The sequence below is a fragment of the Athene cunicularia genome (genome assembly GCF_003259725.1).
Source record: "Athene cunicularia isolate RWA chromosome 3 unlocalized genomic scaffold, athCun1 chr3_part1, whole genome shotgun sequence".
Classification (NCBI taxonomy): Eukaryota; Metazoa; Chordata; class Aves; order Strigiformes; family Strigidae; genus Athene; species Athene cunicularia.
This window is the reverse complement of record NW_020799097.1, coordinates 105,568,131-105,578,063: the sequence shown is the minus strand read 5'-3', so window position 1 is coordinate 105,578,063 and position 9,933 is coordinate 105,568,131. Positions and strand designations below refer to the sequence as shown.

General features: G+C 38.2%; 1 protein-coding gene across 1 annotated transcript in view; it reads left to right on the top strand.

Annotated features, from left to right (window-relative positions):
- The window catches only part of ENAH (ENAH, actin regulator), a 99,836-nt gene extending 92,678 nt beyond the window's left edge, over positions 1-7,158 (top strand). The window contains exons 13-14 of the mRNA XM_026844894.1: positions 733-790; positions 1,951-7,158. Coding sequence (XP_026700695.1) covers positions 733-790; positions 1,951-1,988 — 96 coding nt within the window. The 3' untranslated portion in view covers positions 1,989-7,158. The remainder of the gene's footprint in view (positions 1-732; positions 791-1,950) is intronic.
- The last annotated feature ends 2,775 nt before the right edge of the window (positions 7,159-9,933 follow it).

Here is a 9,933-nt window from a genome sequence, read left to right as displayed (position 1 = left end):
TTTTTTTTTTCCCTTCTGCCTGTTTTTGTTTTAAATGTGTATTTTTCATTTTAAGGGTTCTGGAAAGAAAACATTAGCTAGAAAACTAGCACAAATATGGAAATGCATTTTTATAGAAGGTAAACATATGCTATATGCATTGACTTCATAATATCTTTTGGTTTAGAATATCCTTGTTGTTCCCTGTAATTCAAAATGGCCTGGTTTGGGTTGCAGTAAAGACTACTGATAAAGACCAAGCAACCATTTTGACAGAAATGCAATTACTGAAAAGTGGCCTTTTAGTTATAGAGAGGCTTAGAAAATCCCTTTTTTTTTTTTTTTTTTTCTTTGAATATTCCCTTGGTTTACAGTTTTTAGATATTTTTTTTTGCATTCGACCTCACATTTCATCTGTAGAAGAGCTTTTTTATTTTAAAGGGATTCCAAGTTCTCTTTTTTTTTTTTTTTTTTTGAGAGAGATTACATCAGTGCAATATTTTAACTTCAGTATGTCGCTTCTGCTCTCAAGTTCTACAGGAATCAATTCGTGGGACTTCTGTGGAAGGTTTCTATTTTGTTGTACCTGCAGTAAGACTGTTTTAGGTTTGGGGAATTAACTTGGAAGCTAAAGGGTGGCTTATGCATTTCAGAGGGGTTAAGCTGATTAAAGGTTGGGAGAATTTCAGTGTTCTCTCCGCAGAAAATTACAGGTGACAAAACTAATCTATTATTTATGCTCTCACACCATAGGACATTTTAGATGAAATGAGGAAGGAGTTAACGAAATTAAAGGAAGAACTCATTGATGGTAGGTATCAATCTGTTTGCTGCTGCTGTTCACTCTTAGATACACCTAGCTACAGGTGCACAACAATGTAAATATAATGTGCTTCTAGCCTGAGAATGATACATTGGTGAATGATACATCTGGTGGCATACTTTGATTTGTGCCAGACCTGTTCTGATGGATGTCCTTCTATGTTTTCTCTCCTGTGTGTTTTGTTTTAATAGAACGTTGACACCAAGTAGTGTCCTTTAAAAGTGGTTGGAGAAATAATCTGTATTTGAGTGATTTGCAGGTGTCCTTAGTATTGTATGGTGGTAGGTGGGTTATTTTTAAATAATCCAGAGTTTATGAGGTGCATATTTCAGAACTTGTAATATTCAGATGAGGATTGTGCTTTCAGTCTTCTCTTTGGTCTGTAATATAAGAGTTACAGAAAATCATTATCACAAATTTAATTTTTATTTTAACAGAAGATATTTTCCTAAGTAGTCTTCTACAGTTAAGGGAAAACATTGAGAAAGCATAATCTTAAAGGTCTACCAATCAAGAATTAAATAAAACTGTCGGTGATTTACTACCTTGGTGCACATTTTGTTTTGCTTTGTGGAAAGTACCAAAATAAAATACAGACCAAAAAAAGGGGCGGGGGGGGAATCACATGAAACAGCTAATACTACTGGTAAAATATCAAATGTCATTAACTGATGTCACAGAAAGAGTTGGCTGGTTTGGGACTACAGAGAATGCAGTGTTTTTCCCTATATTTTGACTGTGCTTGTACTGCAGCCTTTTAGAACAATACAGTGCAAATAAGGGAGGGCCCTGAGGCTGCTCTTCAGACAAGGAAAATAAAAAAAAAGAAAAAAAAATGAGCTCACATATGCTCCTTGATGATCCCAGTGGTAGAGATTGTCATCAGGTAGGGTCATACACTTGCTGGAGATGCAGAACTGCAATATGATCTTAACAGAAATTTTACAGGAGGAAAAAGGGTGCTGCCTGGTTGAGAATGACACTTGTCTGAAGCCACATGAAGTTATCTTATGTATAGGTTATTCATGTTATAAGACTGTTGGAGCAGGGTGAGCCTTTTTTAAGGGGTCAGTTGTGTATTCTGGCTTTCTGCCTTGACTTTGACTGTTTGATTTGTTAACTCTCTCTCTCTCTCTCTCTCTTTCTAGCTATCAGGCAGGAACTCAGCAAGTCAAATACTGCATAGAAAGACTAGTACTAAGCCGATGTGACTCTTTAACTTGGTATAAAACTGACTACGTTTTGTGAGCTGTTAGAAGAAAATGGAGACAGACAGACACTTGGAAGGAGGGAAAACCAACCTATTCTGAAAAGCTTCAGACACATCACTCTGGTGATATGCTATTCCCCTCCTAGTTTGCAGCTTTTTTCTGACCTTTACAGCAGGGTGGAAAAGACTCTTAAAGTTACTGTAATGATTATGCAGAAATTCCTACACCTGTCAGACAAGATCACAGTGCTTTGAAGTCTACTCATGTCAAGATAAAATTGCACATGTTTCAGAATTTCTTGTTAAGACAAAAAACAGGGAAAAGCTTGGGAAGGCTTTTCAGAGAGGTTTTCTTTATTAATGAAGGAGTTAGCAAGTTATACTGTTGTACTTCAAATGTATCTCAGGTTTGTCTTCCTATCATATCTGATATTTCCATGAATAATTTAAAAGATCAGATGTGTAGAAGTTCAGTTCACAAAACATGGAACAATTTAGAAATGTGTGCTTTTAAAGGGCAATATTTGTAAGTGAATGACCTTGACAGAGATGACATATCAGGATTTTGGAATTTTATGATAGGAAGCCTCTCTAGTTAGCCTTCATGCAATTTTATAGGAAAATTTAAAAAAGCAAATACAGTCCAGAATTTAAAGATGTAGATGCCTTCCTACATTGTTACGATGCTTTACCAAATCTAAGACTTCTACATAATGCGAATCAGCAGTCAAATGTAAATCATTAGTATGTTGTAGATTTACAGTAGATTTGGGGGCTTTTTTTAGATTTATGCATGTGGACATTTTTGTAATGTAACACAACACAGCCAGCTTTTTAATTAAAAGAAAAATTGCATGTCACAGAGTAGCCTTTTCATTTGTAAGGCTTAATTTATGCCCAGAAAGATGTGGGATGAGGGAGGGGGAAGGTGACACATTTTTATTACTTTCTACACTTTTTCTTCATCTTACATGCATGTGTAATAATGAGGAAAACGTGACTTTTATCAGTAACCATGTTAATGGAACCAGGTACTTAATCCTTTTGTATCTTTTTTCAGTTTTCTATTTGAAATTCAGTAATACTTCCATAATGGTTCTGAAACTCCCACGTGAACCTAACTCAGTGAGAGAACAAACATGTAGGCATCTGAAGTACTGGGATGCCCCTGTGTAAGTGCGTTGTCCTTTACTTTTTATCATGACCCTCTGCTTCACTCTTTTCTGAGACTCCTTTTCTGATTAGTGAAACAGAACAGCAGTTAGTTAAAACAACAGAGCATCAGGTCACAGTAAATGTCCCCTTCTCCTCCTAATTTATCTGCCACTCTCCTTCCAAAAACACTCAAACCCAACAAAAAACCCCACAGGTCCACAACAACCCAAACCCTGAAAAACAGCAATGGTATGTCGTTGGTTTCAGTCAACAGTTTGAGAATTGTTTTTAGGGGGAGATAATACCTTTCTGTTTCTCAGGGTTTTCTGATTTTTTTGCTTGTAAAATTTTAATTTTTTAAATTTCTTTTTAATGTGGTACAGTTCAGTGGAATAGAAATTCTGTGAATTGGATCTGTAGTGCTTTGGACAAAGAATGTGCCTCAAAATCTTCCCTTTTCCTTTGCACTGTCAATTTTTTCTGAGCCGTAACAGTGCCATGTTTGCTTTGGGATCTGTGCTGATCCGGGAGAAAAGTTTACTTACACCTTTTGGAAAGATTAATGTTTCAGTTTAAAAGTGTATGCAGCTCCATTTGTAGGACAAATGCTTTCAATAACATACTGTCCGAAGTGCTGAACACCAAATCAAAGCAGCACTTACAGCTTTGGAAAGACTTCAGTGGGAAATTTTTCTCCAATTCAAATATTTCCTGTTTCTGTAGGCTCAAATTCTAAGAGAAGACTACAGTGAAAAAGAACAGCAAAACAAAAACATTTTTCTGCATGCATTTATTGAAGGCATTAAAAAAAAAATCCGTAGTAAGCTTGTCAAGTACTGTTTTTCTCAAAACAAGAGGAGGCATTTTCATCTTTGTTGATGTAACTTTTTTTGTTTCACACAGACTTTTTGAGCATTAAGGACGTTTACCCTTGTCAGAAATCATGTTTGATTTGTTTCTAGGAGAGTTCAGGAGTAGCATAGTGGAATAGCGTGAATGGGTAGAAGTGGTCCAAAATTAAAGGCTGAACTACTAGATTGTGCAAGGAACTGGCTTATGCACTAAACGTTTTGTGCCTTGGTCTACAATTAACATGATTTCTGTTTAAAAGAAAAAGGAACAGATGTTGTCTTTTGTGCTGCTTCTACATACATACTTTCTGTATCCCAAACTACCGAATTGGTTCTTTCCAGAAAATCGGATTGAATTAAAGATTACTGTAGACATTTCCTGTCCTTCTGACAGTTGCATCGTTTCCAGAGATTTCAGTATTGAAAATGAACTGCAGAAGCTAAGATTATTTTGCTTACTGGTAACTAAGTTCTTTAAAAACCATATTGTGGTGGTTCTGTGCTTTTGTACCATGGATGTCTTAAGCTGAGGGCAGTTTAAGGGATCCTTTCTAATGCCAGGAAGGCGTTGCTTTCCTCAACACTGTGATCTGACCTGTGATAAACCTGCACTATAGACAAGTGGCTACCAAGTCAACTGCAAACCAACTGAATGTAAAAATCTTAGTGCTGGTGCTGAAATCTCTTCAGATAGTCATAATGATTTCCAGTTCATTGTTTTAAAAAGTTATCGAGCATCGTGTCAATCAAAGACTGAAGATGATCACTAATGAATGTTGACTTTTCATGCATTTAGGTTTACCTTCTTTTTAGTTTCTCAGTTCATTCTCTGCTATTTTTATCATATTGTGTCATTTTAAATTTCTTACATGCTAACGTTTTGTTTGAGCGAATGAAATAAAATTGCAATATATAAACGTTGCCACCATTTATTTCTGGAACTTTATAGAAGACTCTCTGAGGTTTAGTATTCGAATTCCCCAAATTCTTAATGACTGTGATCATTCCTTAGTCCTTGACTTCACCCCCCTTTCTGTTTCTCCATCAGAAGATTAATCAGAGAAAAGTGAAGACTTACCTTACAAAGAGTGCAATTGCAGGGATTGTGTAACATTCATGAACGGTAACTGCTGTATGTAAGATCCATTTAAAATGTATGGTTTAATTTACATTCTCACAGAGTGTATGCTTTGGTCTCTATATCCATGAAGAACTTGAAAGGAAGGGAAAGGGAAAGATGGGGGGGGAATAACTGCAGTTTAGTCTGACTTTTTCTTGCTGCTTTTATGTTAATGACTTATTTTCCATAGTGATGATAAAGAAAACCTACCATGAAAGATTAATATGGCTTTCCGTATACTAAGTACAGTTTTGCTCAGTCTGTTTTACAGCAGAATATTGAGAATAGCTGTTTAGATGTCCTTGACTTAGCATCCTGAAAGCTTTTATGATTTGTTGGTTTTTGTTCAGAGAGAAACTAGAATAATCCTGCTTTGGCAAACCATTGGACCCAGTCCCAATTTTGGCACCAACCTTAATGAATTATTAAAGGAGTTTTTAAAATAAAATTATCACTGGATTCTAAAATGGTCTGCCAGTATTGGGGTAGTGTTTAGGCAACAAGTATAAACATTTCTGATTTAAATTTCTGAACAGTGTTACAAAATATGTCCATTGGTGTAAAGAGATCTACGGTATCTACTTCTAAAATAGTGTATTACAAAAGTAGGAAGGTGGTCTGTGGTTAATCAAACTTATTATTATCAGCCCTTTACATAGACTCTTCCAAAAGTGTTTAATTGGGCTCAGTTCCAGTGCTAAATACTACTTGCCAGCATGTCTCTTAAGACTAATCATATAAATAGTCATACAAAGCTTGCAAAATCAAGAGAAGATTCTTGTCCTTTTTGGTAGGTGAATGAGACTGTGCTGATGGGGAGCAAGGAAAAAGTTTCCCATACTGGCTTTGTACCCAATTCTTAGGGGGACTGTAAATTTTCCTGATTGTGTAGGCTATTGTGGGGTGAGGTGGGGTTGATGGAAAGCAGGTGGAAAGGGAAGGAGTCAGTGATTTCAGTGCATCTGGGGCCAGCGCAAAGTACCTCAAGCACAGGCTAAAGTTCACTTAAATCGTTTGTCTTGGGGGGTGATTTCTGGGTGTGAAAGTGCTGAGGATTATTTAATGCCTAATCTAGGAAAGTCTTAATGGAGAGAGAAGTAGTAAGCCTTTTAAATCAATTGTCACAATATATATTTACACATTCAAAAGAGTTTATCTTTAAGTCAGCCCATATGAAGGCCTGACAGGAGTTAAATATTTATTTTAATTCCCTGGAGATGGTCACCTAAGACTGTTGAAATTGATATGTCATGTCAGGAAATATACTCAATCTGATTTAGGTTTATAATCTTAATAAAATAATGTGCATTAGAAGTCGGTGTAATTGTCCAAGACATGGAAGAGAAGGTGTAGTTCTAGATGTTGGGAAAGCCCAGCAAAACCTTAAAGTCACAGCACTAGTGTCTGCATGTTACCTGGTAATCGGCACCTTCATTTGTTGCACGGGGATTCTTCAGGTAGTTGGTCATCACAGTGATGCTGAAAGTCGAGGGGCTTTGTAAAATTACATCTGTTTAATAAATGGATCCCTGTTGAATTTTCGGTCATTATATAAATGCATTTTCTAACGTTTATTTTATGGAGCTTGGTGTCCTGAATCTTTAAGTATTCTATATCCAGTGTCCTACATTGATAAACTGTTTAATGGCAGATATGTGGAGCAACTACTGCAAATGAACTGTACTGCTGCTCTGGCTGTTGCAGCTGTCAGCTGTAAGCTGACAGTTTTCTCTGTGGAGATGCTTAATTTTGCCATCATTTTTGTTCAGTTACATGGACTACCTTCTCTTCCCTTCCCAACCTATTTTAGACCTGTTACTGGTGTGACATTTTCACTTCTCTTTGCGACTACAGGTCTCTTCTGCAACTGCTCAAGCACAGTAGGGTTGAAAGTGATCTCCAATCATCATCCTATGTTTAACATCTTAAGTGTAACTTTTTTATCGCCAGCCAGCTGGAGCCACTTAAGTCCCTACCTACTCTCTCAACAACTTGCAACTCGACAATAAAGTTATCTATGTTAAGTATGCTGTAAGTGTGTTGAACTATATCCTGGTTTTCTTTGCAGAGCCTCTAGCAGTTGATCTGCAAGCTGCTGACACAGACAGAGAAAAACATAAACAGTAGCAAGGAAGTGGGTGTAAGAAGAGAAGGTGTAAAGGGAGTTATGGAAGTGTTCAGCGTGGGCTGATACCTGCAGGGAAGGAAGCAGCTAGAAATGAGTGGGGCTGCAAGAAGCCTTAAAACTTGCAAACAGGTTTTGAATCCAGTCTGGATGCTGATGGAATTCACAAATTGAGATAGTCAGCAAAGGTGACTTTCTGGGCAATCTTAGGGCTGCTTGCCCATTGTTGTAGTCCCAGTACATTTTAAAAAAAATAAAAATTATCTGTGTTGAAGGTAAATTATCTGCTGCTTGACATTTTTTTGCCAGTATACTGTATTGTGAAACCAGTTTGACCTTACATAGCTCGGTAAGTCCTGTGATGCTGCAGAACCAGCCCCAGCAGCTGAAATGTAGCCCTGAGGAAAGGGCAATTGCTGACACACTCATAAATGCCTCCTGAACATGGGTGTAGGGCAGCCTGTCACTGCTGTGAAACCTTGTGGCTGCAGTAGATGAGAAACAGAGCTTTGTGGCTCTGAGGCTGAGACCTTTATCTCTACCAGTGAATGATGCTCTCATTTGAGACAAAATTTGGCAAAGTGTGTCTTATCTCCACCCAGTAATCTGCTTTGCTAATGAGAAAAGCTCTCCACAGCTCTCTGTCCCACAGGCTGACAGCATGCTACAGCAGAGAGGGGCCCAGGAGGAGTCCAGTCCCGATGGAGTTGGTCCATCAAGGGACTTTGCAGGGTAAGTGGAAAAATCCTTTCCCTTGTTCAGAGTGAGCAATTACAGAAATGCAGTCCTGAGGAGTACTGGCTGGTCCTGCTGGGTGCCTGTGATGCTAGAAGGACACTGGCTTTCATGAAACACTGTTGACATACATGCTGGTTTTGTCAGCAGATTTTCTTCAAGAATAACTGGACAATCAGTGTTAGTGCAATGGTCTTCGTAGCCTGACCCAAAGGGCAAAGCTTTGTATTCTGCATATAACATGGCCTTACACGTTGCCATCTTTAATTCAGGTATTTACTGGAGTCAAGAACCTTTTTATATCCTGCTGTTATGTGTCTTTAGTTGGAGTGGATCTTCAGTTGTGGAGCCAGTTTACATGTTTAACCTCCCAAAAGTGACTTGAAGTAGGAGTTAGTCACTTAGAAAACTGAAATTAGCACTGTTATGTGACTTAATGGTGCATATGTAAGGAGGAGATGACCACCACACCCAGAAGCAGCGGGGAAGCTCAGGAGTTCAGTTCTGTCAGACACTGGAAGTTCAGGTGCATTGGAGGTGCCGTGCCTAAAATACTCTGTACCCAAGGGGAGTGCGCCGTTAGCTGGAGATGTGCAGGTTCAGGCTTTGATAACCAGGAGGCCTTATTCCAGCAGTGAAAGGAAATCGATGCTTGTTGCCTTTTCTCTTTTGGTTTTGGGTTGGGTTTTTGTCCTAAAGTCTGTGCTATTAAAGAGGATAGTAAATGACACTAAGTGAAGTTGGAGATTGGAGTATGTCTCTAACATGGTGGTTAATAGTCTTGACACAGCAATGTGTGGTCAAGACGTTTTTGGAGGCAGTGTTGCTGGATGAGGCCTCTAAATCTGCTTTGATTATCCAGTTTCTAGTTGGGGGGGGAAATCCTTCAAAGATTTAAATACTCTTCTTTGGATACTGTGGAGTCGATCGAACATTTGTGAAGTTGAGGTGACAAATTCATACCAAACCTTCACAACGTCACTTTCCCACACAGATCTCAAACCACACACAGGGGAACACACAGGCTGCATACTAGTGACAGCTTTCAAGTACTCTTTAAATAATACTTTTTTTAAAAAAAAAATCTCACTCTTCAAAGAAGACTTCTACAAAACAATAACTTGCAAGCTGAAAATATGCAGGTTCTGCAATTTACTAGTTGTAACTGAAAACATGAGTTTTCAGTTCTTAACTCAATCTGTGTTACTTCTCAAATGTGTCTCCATCTCGTTTCACTTGTGTGATACTTGGTGAGCTGCTACTTGCTATAATAATTTATCATTGAGTCAGCGAGATGCTCTGTGCTCTCATTCGGGAGCGAACAGTTTTGTTTGGGTTCTGCTGAATGGCTGGGATCAGTTACCACTTGCAGTTAGTGGCACAGGGTGATTGGAAAGAAAAATCCTTGTGTGAGCACTTTGATGTGGTGTAATGGGAGTGCATCTCCAAGTCACCTGAAGGTAGAGATCTCCAGAGATGAGCTTAGGGATGGGAATGATGCAGTGCACCTTTAGGAAAAGTAGGTAGAAAATCACAAGTCCACAGCAGTGGTAGGCAAATGAAAGGACTCAAAGAGAGGATTTCTGGCAGCCAAAAATAAAAATTCCTTCCTTGAAAATGTATGACTGGAGTTGCAAAAGACTTTGAAGATGGTGGCATGTTTAGCATGGTCAAAATAATGAATGTTGGTTGGGGCATTTGGGTTTCATGTGTTCCCAAGCATTGTGTTTGAGGAAAAACAGAGACAACAGAGTTAATAATCTAATCAAGGAGAAGGGAATGAACACTTCATAAAATACTGCATTTTCTTGGTGTATTGCTTTTCACTTGCATGCTTTTATTTTTTTCTTAATGGCATAGAAACATAAGGTGAAATCTATACCAAAATAATCTTTTTATATATCTGACTGATATAAAGGGAGAGGTGTTCAGGCC